This window comes from Schistocerca cancellata, chromosome 6 (assembly GCF_023864275.1).
Source record: "Schistocerca cancellata isolate TAMUIC-IGC-003103 chromosome 6, iqSchCanc2.1, whole genome shotgun sequence".
Classification (NCBI taxonomy): Eukaryota; Metazoa; Arthropoda; class Insecta; order Orthoptera; family Acrididae; genus Schistocerca; species Schistocerca cancellata.
This window is the reverse complement of record NC_064631.1, coordinates 402,038,528-402,052,721: the sequence shown is the minus strand read 5'-3', so window position 1 is coordinate 402,052,721 and position 14,194 is coordinate 402,038,528. Positions and strand designations below refer to the sequence as shown.

The 14,194-nt window shown below is 40.2% G+C and overlaps 1 protein-coding gene across 1 annotated transcript in view; it reads left to right on the top strand.

Moving 5' to 3' along the window:
• The window catches only part of LOC126088350 (cytochrome P450 6k1-like), a 29,036-nt gene that overhangs the window by 12,962 nt on the left and 1,880 nt on the right, over positions 1-14,194 (top strand). The window contains exons 3-4 of the mRNA XM_049906486.1: positions 7,030-7,266; positions 11,767-12,018. Of these exons, the coding sequence (XP_049762443.1) occupies positions 7,030-7,266; positions 11,767-12,018 (489 nt within the window). The remainder of the gene's footprint in view (positions 1-7,029; positions 7,267-11,766; positions 12,019-14,194) is intronic.

Genomic DNA, 14,194 nt, shown 5'->3' with positions numbered 1-14,194 from the left:
TGATGGCTATGGCGATCTTTTGTGGCAACTAGAAAAGGCAGCAAAGTCGGTAAGGCTCCTGTAGTTCAGAGCTAACCAACGTATGCCGTGAAGAATAAGACAAAATTCTTCCATATTTGAGGCAATATTTTCGTTAATCCTGCTGCTCTTCTTACCTCATTCAGCACACAGGGTGTAAACAGTTTGCATGCTAGCAACGAACTGACTTGTGCCACAAAGGAGCGTTATAGTTCGACCGCCAAATCTACTTTTTCCGTTCCCACCAAGCCATTTTATTTGTATGGGGACCTCTCTCCACGTTTTACATGTTTGCAAACACACTTTCTGTAAGCAAGAATCAGTTCTACAACAATAGTTTTAACATTCCAGTACTTTTGCAGAACATTGCTTCTGAAATTACTTACATGTATTAACTATAGCGACTTAAATTGTTAACAAAACATTTTCATATATGTTACATGGAAGAAATGGCGACAGAGAGATTAAACGTACGCAGACAAAGAATTTATATGAGACAAATATACATGAAATCAATAATAGTGCTACAAGTATCAGAGAAGGGCTACAATCTAATCTTACTTCTTAATTTATAACTAATACCTGATGCTCTCTTCCTAACTGCAGAACTATCGTTGTGTTCAACTACAGGTTCTTTAGTCCTGATGTAAGATGTACAATATCCATGTCTTTGTAAAATTCCCCATTGTATATTCCTATCTACCTTGTCAAAAACCTTTTTAAAATATATGATTGAGATATATATTTCAGAAGGTTATATTCTCTACGCTTCTTCACTACTGTATTCGTTGTTTGTAAATTATCTGAGCAAATCTTTCTTTCCTCAACTCATACTGAATTTCAAATAACTTGGCCTCTGCTATAGGTTGCGAGCACTAAGTATCTTAGCGTATATTTTGTATCCTGTGTTCAAGATACTTATTCCTCCATAATTTTTTGTGCCAGATGTAACTCCTGTCTTGAAGACTGATACTAGATATGTTACCCTTCACTGCTCCAGTATCCTGTTTCCAACTGAGCACATATTTATCAATTGCAAAAATCGATATTTCAGTAGTATTTCTGGAATGGGATCAAGCCTTTTGGTTCCATAATCCACTCTTCTTCCATTAACTGATTATCATTGATCCATAGATTTTTATAGTTTTTCAATGAATCCTGAATTTCTATTACATCCATCTTCACAGTATCTGTCTCCATCTTATTCAGATTTCTCAACAACAGTTTATAAGAGAAGTCAATACACGCACATACATAATTTTCTGTTTATATGACAAACCTACTCCAGCATTCCTTATCACTTCTTTTGCTTTGTTTCGTTGTTATCTGTTTTTTTCTCTTGATTCTTCTGTGTCATTTTCTATTAAATTCATAAATGCGCTCTGTTTTTCTCTTAATGCCTCTATTATTTCTGTATTCCATATCGTTCAAAATGGTTCAAATTGCTCGGAGCACTATTGGACTTAACTTCCAAGGTCATCAGTCCCCTAGAACTTAGAACTACTTAAACCTAACTAACCTAAGGACATCACACACATCCATGCCCGAGGTAGGATTCGAATCTGCTACCGTAGCGGTCGCGCGGTTCCAGACTGTAGAGCCTAGAACCGCTCGGTCACCTCGGCCGGCATTCCATATCGTTTCACCTTTCTTATTTTTATGTATTCTACTTTTCCCCCTACATCCTTAGCTATTCTTATAATGCATTGTTTGATGATATTCCGTTCAATACATATGTCTTCTGCTCTTGGTATTTCTAACATATATTTAGTCAGTCGTCTTTGATAAGATCTCTTACACTAAAATTCTTTAGTAGTCCTATCTTAAACTTATGATTATCTTTCGAATATTTCTCCTGTGTACTACTTCTCAGATATGTCGCTTCCCCTGTAGATTAGTACGTCTTGTATCACTCCCTTTTTTTTCTATGACTAATACATAGTATATTAGTGATATCAGTCCTTTGGCAGTTCAAGTATTTTTATGTATTTCTTTTTCTGAAAAAAATTGTTGATGATTTTTATGTTGTTATAGCTACTGAAATCTCTAAATCTTATATGATTTTTTTAATGTGTGCTTATCCATATTTTTCTACCATGTTTTCCAGTTCCATATTCCCCACACTTACATTTAAATCTCCTGCCAGAATTATATAATCTGCTTTATTTGTTTGGTCTATTTCTGCCTGCAGTGTGTGATAGAACTTCTCTGTGTCTTCTACCCTTCCTTCGCATGGTGAGATATTCTCTTTCAGTGTTATTATAGAGTAATAATTACTATCTCATTTACATATCTCTAGGATGTGAGGCTCATTTTCCACTTCTTGTCTTTTGACGTTTCAATTCCAGCACGTGTTCTGTTTTACTGTTCTATCCCATTATTTGTCAGTGTGTACTCAAGCCACATCTTGGTGCCCTTTAATTTTTTTCTTAGTTTCACTAACCATTGCCATATTTATGTTTCTTTGTTTTTACTTTCTTTACAACACAAGCTACTTCACGTTGAGGCTTCTTACATTCCATGCATCAGTCTTCAACGTATCTGTACTGCCAAACAGTTGCCTTTTTCCTTGGCTTGATTGTTTCCAACGGATCCATCACACTTCTTTCTACGAAACTTACGAGCGTTTCAATGCTTCATATGGATGAGGCACCAGCCCATCGTACAACCCCCAGCCTGAAGGACAAGATGTTTTTATTTTAGGGTCTCATCCCTTAGGCAGATTGCCTTCACGTGGCGTTTAACGTCTGTCTACCCACGCAGTAAGCCTTCTGATTCAGACTTTAGGTGCAACTGTTAGCCACAATTTGACTCCTCCATTACTGCATTAGATCCTTATCCGATACTGACAGATATCTTATATTTCGCAGTTTCAGCTTAAAAAATTATGGATTATGATACTGTACTGTCATTCTGCATTCATTCATATCAGAGGCAACAAAGATCTCATTTAATGAAATGGAATTTAATGTTGTTGATTACAAATACATCATTACATACAGCACTTTTCTACTAAATATGTAATAATTAGCGCTTCTACTTTAGAGGTTGTCAAACGGATTAGTCACGTATCACGCTCTGAGAAGTGGTGAAAGTTATGGAGAATAACTCTATCTAAAATCTAATTGAACAACAGTAATTGATACTTTAAGAATGATATTAACACCATTAAATCTCATAATGTCAGATCCATCATCCCTATAGGTTTCAGTAGGAATATGTAGTTGGACAAAAGAAATCCCCTTTGATAACCTCCTCACAGGATCTTTCCTCACTAACAGCCACACTTCATTTCAGTGATGCGTAAATGGCATCTTATTTCCCCAGGGGTGTGTGTCTGTATAAATATTTATCACCTCACCATAAATTGTGTGTCTTGCTCTGATTCCTTCCCATACTGTGGGGAGCTTCTGATGTGTGACCCAGGATACTGGAACATGGTAATACTATGATGTGGTCTCTTGCGCTGAATTAACAGTAATGGGTATTTGTGCCATTACTAGCACTCAACCAGCTCTGTCAAGGTTAAAAGCCGACATAGGTATGATACCTTGGAGATTTAAGTAGGTAGTTTGCGTTTACTTCGGGTAGGTAGTTTATGTCTTTTGCATTACGCTATGATATTCCCAAGAGGTAATCCAAACAGTGCGCATGGTAGTGCATCAAGATCAGAAGTCGTGAAGTCATGCTATGGCTCATATAGCAATCATTTCCATTCCTTTCTGTGGCCCAAGCTGTGGATCAAGCCCAGATAGTTCACGACAGTTCAGCGGCCTTGGCATCAAATCCTTAAGAATAATTATGTTAGTGAACATGACAGTTATGCTAGTATGGAACATGCACTTTTGGGTTTTTGTTAATAATGCCGATGAGAATGGAAGCAGTGAACCCAGCGTGTTGAGTGTATAGTATAATCACCCAATCTTGAATTGACACTCGACATGTTTACTAGCTTGAATATCAAGAGCTCAGATGGAAACCCAGTTCTAAGCAAAGAAGGGAAAGCAGAAAGGTGGAAGGAGTATATAGAGGCTCTATACAAGGGCGATGTACTTGAGGACAATATTATGGAAATGGAAGAGGATGTAGATGAAGAAGAAATGGGTGATATGATACTGCGTGAAGAGTTTGACAGAGCACTGAAAGACCTGAGTCGAAACAAGGCCCCGGGAATAGACAACATTCCATTAGAACTACTGACGACCTTGGGAGAGCCAGTCCTGACAAAACTCTACCATCTGGTGAGCAAGATGTAGGAGACAGGCGAAATAACCTCAGACTTGAGAAGAATATAATAATTCCAATCACAAAGAAAGCAGGTGTTGACAGATGTGAAAATTACCGATCTATCAGTTTAATAAGCCACAGATCCAAATACTAACGCGAATTCTTTACAGACGAATGGAAAAACTGGTAGAAGCCGACCTCAGGGAAGATCAGTTTGGATTCCGTAGAAATGTTGGAACACGTGAGGCAATACTGACCTTACGACTTATCTTACAAAATAGATTAAGGAAAGGCAAACCTACGTTTCTAGCATTTGTAGACTTAGAGAAAGCTTTCGACGATGTTGACTGGAATACTCTCTTTCAAATTCTAAAGATGGCAGGGGTAAAATACAGGGAGCAAAAGGCTATTTACAATTTGTACAGAAACCAGATGGCAGTTATAAGAGTTGAGGGGCATGAAAGGGAAGCAGTGGTTAGGAAGGGAGTGAGACAGGGTTGTAGCCTGTCCCCAATGTTATTCAATCTGTATATTGAGCAAGCAGTAAAGGAAACAAAAGAAAAATTCGGAGTAGGTATTAAAGTCCATGGAGAAGAAATAAAAACGATGAGGTTCGCCGATGACATTGTAATTCTGTCAGAGACAGCAAAGGACTTGGAAGAGCAGTTGAACGGAATGGACACTGTCTTGAAAGGAGCGTATAAGATGAACATCAACAAAAGCAAAACGAGGATAATGGAATGTAGTCGAATTAAGTTGGGTGATGCTGAAGGAGTGAGATTAGGAAATGAGACACTTAAAGTGGTAAAGGAGTTTTGCTATTTGGGGAGCAAAATAACTGATGATGGTCGAAGTAGAGAGGATATAAAATGTAGAATGGCAATGGCAAGGAAAGCGTTTCTGAAGAAGAGAAATTTGTTAACATCGAGTATAGATTTAAGTGTCAGGAAGTCGTTTATGAAAGTATTTGTATGGAGTGTAGCCATGTATGGAAGTGAAATATGGACGATAAATAGTTTGGACAAGAAGAGAATAGAAGCTTTTGAAATGTGGTGCTACAGAAGAACGCTGAAGATTAGATGGGTAGATCACATAACTAATGAGGAGGTATTGAATAGAATTGGGGAGGAGTTTGTGGCACAATTTGACAAGAAGAAGGGACCGGTTAGCAGGACATGTTCTGAGGCATCAAGGGATCACCAATTTAGCACTGGAGGGCAGCGTCGAGGGTAAAAATCGTAGAGGGAGACCAAGAGATGAATACACTAAGGAGATTCAGAAGGATGTAGTTTGCAGTAAGCACTGGGAGATGAAGAGGCTTGCACAGGATAGAGTAGCATGGAGAGATGCATCAAACCAGTCTCAGGACTGTTTACTAGGTACTCTTACCCACCTTTCAGCTCACCTATCCAAATGTTCACGTTCTTTTGAGAACACATCTTAAAGCCGTCGTATTTTGTCACATGAACAGCATGCAATCCTTTCTAAGATATGCTCGTTGTCGATTGGCGAAGTGATCGTATAGCCAGCTGATTCCGTTTGGTATTATTCGCATGTTTGGTGCAAGTCTTTCTATTTGACGCCCCTTCATCGACTTGCGCTTCGATGAAGATGAGATGAAATTATTAATATAAGTGATTAAAGCCTGGTGAATGGGAGGTCCTTACTACTGGACCTCCGCAATTTAAACATTTCTTTAACGTACTGTACTACTCCCACACGTTGTCTTCTGCAAGGGAAACGTTCTTCAGTAGCATGCGTAATTTATCGTCCAAAAAACCGGTGGCAAACAGCACTTGTTAATTACTCTCTTAATATGCGTGGTCTCATGAACCCAGTCACTTACGCTACACACCCAAACACTGGTGCTTAGTCGAACCACATCATTTGATTTCACGATCAGTCGAGTATTTAAACCTGACCACATGTAGTTATTATGTTAATTTATTAATTAATTGTATGTCAAACTCACCATATCTGTAAATACAGTTCTGTCTACTAAATGCACGTCTTCAGTAGTCGGTCATTGTCAGACTCTGGCCGTTAAACTGACATTAGCATCACAGTGATGATGATGTTTGGCTAGTGAGGCAGTCAACGGCGCAGTCGTCAGCGCCCGTACAACGTCCCAATTTATTCACAGTCCAATTTAGCCTCTGTCACGAATGTTGAGGATGATGACGAAGACAAGACAAATACCCAGTTCCCAGGCAAAGAAAATCCCCAACCCGGCCGGGAATCGAACCCATGACCCCGTGATCCAGAGGTAGCAACGCTAGCCACTAGGCCACGTGCTGCGGACTAGCATCATATTGGGAGAAGTACAAAGGCAATGAGCTTTTGAAATAAGAAATGAACATCTTTCTTGAATCAATTAAAAAGTCCCATATCTTAACGTAAGTACATTTGTTTCCGGACATACGTTTACACTGCTTTGTTTTAGTTTACACCTGTACTGCCTCCTAAGCTTATGGGACCAACTGCTTCAAACATCCTGTATAAATTGTTATGTATCATGTTTAAGATTGCGGACTATTTTCTCCATATTACGAATTCAGCAGTATAAAGGATTAGAGGTATGGTTTCTGCTATTACTGTTGCTGTTACAGTTCGTTATAATATAAGAACATTTTGAAAGCACGCCTTTCCTTTACTTACTCTCACAGGGTGAAAATTTTCAGAAACTAGTATCCTATGATTCAATGTAAGAAGATGGTTAGTATCTTTGATGTTAGTTGTGATTTGTTTTATGACACAAGTAACAGTCTGTTTACGAACTGACAGAGAAAAGTAAGACGCTGACGACCAAGGAGGTGGCAGCACAGGCGTGGGTGTTCTTCCTCGCTGGGTTCGAAACATCCTCCACCACCGTAAGCTTCTGCCTGTATGAGCTCGCCAGACAGCCCGATATCCAGAAGAAGGTGCAAGAAGAAATTGACGACGTACTGAAAAAGAACAACGGTGATGTGACGTACGACATTATAATGACCCAGATGCCATACTTGGAAAAGGTGGTGAATGGTACGTTGTGTGTTTTTCATTACCCTGATCATACATTATTATAATTAAAGTAGGATTCTGAACACATTAATGGCCATTAGCGGAGAAGAGCCTAATTATTGTAAGTGGTAGGACCAAAGTTACAATTATCACATCGAAAAAATTAAACTACGGAATTTTTTATTTGTTTTTGTATGCAGGTATATCTCTGCAGGTACACAATGGAATCCCACGTCGCAGTGTCGTAGGAATCCGCTGTTGGTCCCAAACCAGAGTGACGCAGCCCATCTCTGTTTGACAGTGGCTGCGTCATTTTCTTTCGGCTCCGCTAGTGGTCTTCTGCTGTAGGCTGGGGATTTCAGTGTGAACCTGTACTGAGACATGCAGACTCAAAGAAACAGGAAATTAATTACGTTATTTCAAATCTTTGGAATAATAGTTAAAACATTATGTCTACCCCTGTGAACATCAGTCCAAACAAACGACATAATTACACACTAGCTGCATACAATCCGTGTTCATGTATTATGACACAGTTCACTACTACAAAATGATCACTCACTGGCGTCCATACACAACAGTATTGCTCTGAATGTATATGCTCATATCTTTACAGTATAGGCCAATCACTGATGTACGAGGAGTGTTGAGTAAGTAATGCAACGAATTTTTTTTTTTTTTTTTTTTTTTTTTTTTTTTTTTTGCAGAACGCAGTTTGGTTTCATTTAGTATTCCGATATACTTTATTATTGCTCTCTCTTTTGGCTACTAATCCCATTTTTCAACATAATCCCCGTTTAATGCGATGGCCTTACACCGCCATACTGCGAGGACCTGTATGCCCGCGTGGTACTACTCTTACTGGCTGACATCGGAACCAAAGTCTTGCTGCGTCAAAAACCTCCCAGTCTTCCATGTAGTACTTCCTTCGAAGAGCAACCTCCATTGGGCCAGACAAATAGAAATCAGAAGATGCGAGATGCTGACTGTAGGGCGGATGACAGAAAACAGTCCAGTAAAGTTTTGTGAGCTCCTCTCGGATGCGTAGCCTTGAGTGAGGCCTTGCGTTGGCATGTTTGCCATGGAGAAGGAGAAGTTCGTTTGCATTTTTGTGGCGAAGAAAACGCTGACGCCGTCTCTTTAGATTCCTGAAAAAAAAAACTTAACTCCGTCCGAACAGGCCTTGAAAGGCCCAATGGTACCCACCAGCCGCTGAGTCATCCTCAGCCCACAGGCGTCACTGGATGCGGCTATGGAGGGGCACGTGGTCAGCACACCGCTGTCCCAGCCCTATGTCAGTTTACGAGACCAGAGCCGCTACTTCTCAATCAAGTAGCTCCTCAGTTTGCCTCACAACGGCTGACTGCACCCGTCTTGCCAACAGCGCTCGGCAGACCGAATGGTCACCCATCCAAGTGCTAGCCAAGCCTGACAGCACTTAACTTCGGTAATCTGACGGGTACCAGTGCTACTACTGCAGCAAGGCCGATGGCTTCAATTTCCTGAGGGTAGCACAATACACTTCAGAGGTGAACACTTACGATGAGGGAGGATATCAGACAGAATAGTCTCTTCATAGTCGCGGAAGACTTTCGCTATGATTTTACTGGCTGAGGCTGTGGCTTTGTCTTTTTCTTCACATGAGAGGTGATTTGGCCCCACTCTATGGATTTCCGTTTTGTTTTCGGTTCGAAGTGATGAACCCATGTGTCACTGCCTGTGACGATGTTCGACCAAGTATTGCCAAGGTCAGCCACGTAACTCTCAAGCCATCCCGCAGATGGTCCTTTGTGGCCCTTTATGGCCCTCTGTTAGGCGGCGAGGTACACTGCAGGCACACACCTGTGAGTACCCCAGCTGCTGAACAGGTGTGTCAGCACTACCAACAGACACACCCAGTTGTGCTGCGAGTTTTTGATTGGGATCCGTCGATCACCTCGAACAAGAGTGTCCACACGTTCCAACATTGCAGGAGTCACGGCTGGATGCGGCCGGCAGGCACGCCGGACATGGGACAGGTTTGCGCGACGTTGTTACGACGATGGCAGACGCCTCACCCAGCGACACCCTTGCTTTTGTGCCAGGTGTCCGTAGACATTCCACAAGCGCCTATGCAAAATTTGCAGTGCTCTGGTTTTCATTCAAAGGATACTCAATGACAGCTCTCTGCTTGCAACATACCTCCATTACAGAAGCCATTTTGAAGGCTATGCAGAAAACCACCCCTTATCCGAAATTCATGAAACTATTCCACGACATCAAACAACAAATACCGAATTTTTTGAACCGAAATTGGCCGATAAAATATATATGTTGCATGACTTACTGAACGCCAGTTGTTGATCGCTGGAAGCAAAAATCACTCATTTTTCAAGTGAAATAAGACCATTACATTAAATGAAAGCATGAACAGAATGAACAGTCCACGAACCGTTAATTTTGCCACCATCCTGTCCCGACCTTAGAAGTTGCCTATGTGTCCAAGAAGACTCCCGCTTTATCGCTACCTACCATTACCCGATTTTGTTATTTGTCATTTAGCTAGGAGAGAATGCTGTACCATAAGGATAGTGTACTAAGAAATATACGATGTTTCTTGGTCGATGTTTCAATCTAATGACAAATTTTAGAATCACTAAAGAAAGCCATTAATAGTATAGTGCACTTTCTACTTGTTTCGTTCTTGTGAGACTTGAGGATGTGTTCTGTGCAGCGTTTGGAGCATTTTTAGTTCCAGACATTCAAGTGCTCCATAATATATTAATGCTAATTGACAGATTTTGTTAATTTTGCAGTTATACAATTTCATGATGAGCAAACTTCTGTGTAAGTGGATTATTAAACCATATTCCGTTCGCCGTGCACCGTCTAGTACCTCAAATAACGGGAAAATATCTTCTACAACGGAACATGTGATCTTTGCGAATGAACTGAGTTTCTGTAATGTCTAACAAACTTCACCCGTCTTTGAAATGGAAATCAGTGCTCGTTTTCAAATTCGAAACGTATCTAACAATCAACTGGTTTCCGATAATGCTTCCTCTTAGTCTGATTTCACTTAACGATTATTAGTGTACTAGAGTAACAAAGGAACACATATTCTGTTAAATGAAATACTGACAAAATTTTCCCATTTGGAACATTCCATATTTCAATAATAGAGTTTTTGTACGTAGTACATGACCAAGTCGTATCTTGGAACTTTTTTTCGCGTATGGTGAAACCTTATTTTTCCGAAGAAATTATTGTAGTTTCAGAAAAAGATTCACCACATTAAAAGCGAATCCCATCACTTTAAAACAGAATAATTAAATACACTGAACTTCTGTTACACCTTTGGCTAGAGGCGGAAGACTGAAAAGCGTTCTAAAAATGCACGGCACTTCTCCTACTCAGGGAGAGACAGTATTTACTGCCGTTATTATATATTCGTTATTCAGAAATGTACGCTATTAACTGTTTCCTACAAAGCACCCTCTGCACTTTTGTTATCAGCCACAGAGTGCAACACAGAACCTTAAACAGTTTTTTTTAGGATTTATTTATGGTTTTGGGCATCAGCCATACAGCAAGTCTCAGACCACAAAAAGAAACAATTACGGAAAATTTTGGACATTAGATACTCATATTTGTTACAATTCGTAGAAGATTTATGATACATTTGTATTTGAAGTTGTTGTCAACGGTCAAAGAGCAATCAATATTTACATTATATGACTGGAGTAGTCAAGTTTATATTAGTGTTTTGACCAACAATTTAAGCTGTATAATTGCAAGGGTGATACAAGGAGAATAAAAAAGGTTTTGAAAAGTTGTGGCTCCACTCCCAAGTTTAAGTGTTTCCACTTGAATATACGCTGACTGCTGTTAATGAATATCCTAAATTGCAGGAACCCTTACCTTCCATTCCCTCAATCTAATAGCATTAAGTCACCTAGAAGAATTAAACTTCAACCACCTTCACATACTTTATTAATTTTTTCTATAAGGTATTCTCTCTTTTTACTCCTATTGAACGTGCGACGTGCACATGAAAACCTGCACAATGAAGTTCAGTGCTGGCTTACTTTCACTTCTCCAAAGAATAATTCGGATAATGTGTCGCTAATACTATCCTCTCCTAATACCCATCTTGCTACTCTTAACATTGAAAATACCGGTTACACCAGAGTGCTGGTCATATACGACTATGACATGGTACGTAACTAATATACGAATTTTTATGTGTGACGGTGGTTATGACTAAACTGGTAGTGATGAAACAGCACATATTGATGCATTTCCTAAAATTCTAACTGGTTTCCAGTTACTTAAAAAATAGTTAATTCACCTAACGGTTTGCGAATTAATGACTGACAGATATTTTCTTTCTCTATTGTGACTAATACGCTCGTACCTTTTCCTTGACTTCTTTTCAGACAACAACTGAACTACAATCTCTAAGGGAGGCAAAACTCCACATCGAGGGCAACTGTGGAGTATTTATTAAAACACCTCCATTGTACTTTTTTTTATTTTCAGAAACCCTTCGTATGTATCCGCCCGCTCCAGTTTTGAATCGCGAGGTGGTGCAGGATTACAAGCTGCCTGGATACGACTGTGTCTTGGAGAAAGGAACTAAGGTGTTAATTCCAGTCCTGGGTCTCCATCATGATAGGAAATATTTTCGAAACCCCGAGAAATTCGATCCGGAGCACTTCTCTGAGGAGCAGAAGGCATCCAGGCATCCCTACTGCTACCTACCCTTTGGTGAAGGGCCACGCCTCTGCATTGGTGAGTCATTCCGTCTTTCATCTTTACTGTTTATTGTGCTTAGTATTCTGTTCTTCAGTCGGTAAAAATAGACTCGACATAGCATCGCACTATTGTCCTTCTCTCAGTCCGTCTGTTAAGACCCCTTTTCCTTAGGAACAGGTAGAGAAATCAAGCTCATGTTAATGTCAATAATTACAGGCTACAGTCCTGTAGTGGTGCAAAAAATTTCTAAGTCAATGGCATCAAAAGATGTTGCCATTTTATGTCACGTATTTAGATACTAGTAAACTCACTCGCTAAAACTAATAAGAGTAGATGAACTATCCATTTACGTAGCTAAGTTTGTACTGAACCCGCAAAGCTCAAGTCCCATTCGCACTTGCTCCGCTTTTTTACGTAACTCATGTGAAAATATCTTCACATCTAGTTCAGACGATTCAAAAGTGTCACAATAACTTCAATTACGAACATATGTGAGAGTTCGAAGGATAGCGACCTTGAATGCAGTTTCTAACCAACTCGCATCTGGTGCCAGTTACTATTATGCTAACAGATCGAGAAAAGTAAGTACCTTAGGAAAATATGTTTAGTTAATGTGAAAAACTAGAATCATAAATGATGCTGAATGTTCGATCATTACTGCTGCTGTTGTTGTGGTCGTGAGTCCACGGACTCGATCGATGCAGCTCTCTTCTTAGCTTATCATGTTCAAGTCTCTTCCTCTCTTGATAACTATTGCTACGCGCATCCATCATTTGAACCACAGCCTCCCTTTACAATTTTTACCCCGCCCTCCTCCACCCCCACCCCCCATACACACACACACTTCCATTACCAAACTGACGACGATTTGATGATTTGATACCGCAGAGCTGTGTATCAAACGATTCCTTGTGTTAGGCAGGCCGTACCACAAATCCCTATTTTCACCAGTTTGGTTCAGTAAGTACTCATTTGTTATTCGATCTACCAGTCTAATCTTCAGCATTCTATACTCCCTTCTCGCACGGAATGTTTATTATCCGTACGAGACTAAACTCCAACCAAATATCTTCAGGAAAGCATTTATGGGATTTAGATCTACATCTACATCTACGTCTACATTTATACTCCGCAAGCCACGCAACGGAGGGCACTTTAAGTGCCACTGTCATTACCTCCCTTTCCTGTTCCAGTCGCGTATGGTTCGCGGGAAGAACGACTGTCTGAAAGCCTCCGTGCGCGCTCGAATCTCTCTAATTTTACATTCGTGATCTCCTCGGGAGGTATAAGTAGGGGGAAGCAATATATTCGATACCTCATCCAGAAACGCACCCTCTCGGAACCTGGCGAGCAAGCTACACCGCGATGCAGAGCGCCTCTCTTGCAGAGTCTGCCACTTGAGTTTGCTAAACATCTCCGTAACGCTATCACGGTTACCAAATAACCCTGTGACGAAACGCGCCGCTCTTCTTTGGATCTTCTCTATCTCCTCCGTCAACTGGTACGGATCCCACACTGATGAGCAATACTCAAGTATAGGTCGAACGAGTGTTTTGTAAGCCACCTCCTTTGTTGATGGACTACATTTTCTAAGGACTCTCCCAATGAATCTCAACCTGGCACCCGCCTTACCAACAATTAATTTTATATGATCATTCCACTTCAAATCGTTCCGCATGCATACTCCCAGATATTTTACAGAAGTAACTGCTACCAGTGTTTGTTCCGCTATCATATAATCATACAATAAAGGATCCTTCTTTCTATGTATTAGCAATACATTACATTTGTCTATGTTAAGGGTCAGTTGCCATCCCTGTACCAAGTGCCTATCTGCTGCATATCTTCCTGCATTTCGCTACAATTGTCTAATGCTGCAACTTCTCTGTATACTACAGCATCATCCGCGAAAAGCCGCATGGAACTTCCGACACTATCTACGTATTCAATGTTAATAAATTTATTCCTTTCAGAAATGTTTTTGCGTAATATTTCCAGTAGTTATTTATTTTTCGGCCTAAATAGCAAAACTCAGCCTTCTATGTGTAGCGCCTCATTTCCTAATATAATTCCATCAGCATCGCGAGATTTAATTCTACTAGATAATCTTCCGGTTCCTGTACTTTGCTGCTTTCACAATTTTATACTCAATGAAAATATAAATCTGCTACTAGTTGTCTATCAAAAGCTCTCACAGTTAGTGCTATTTGGT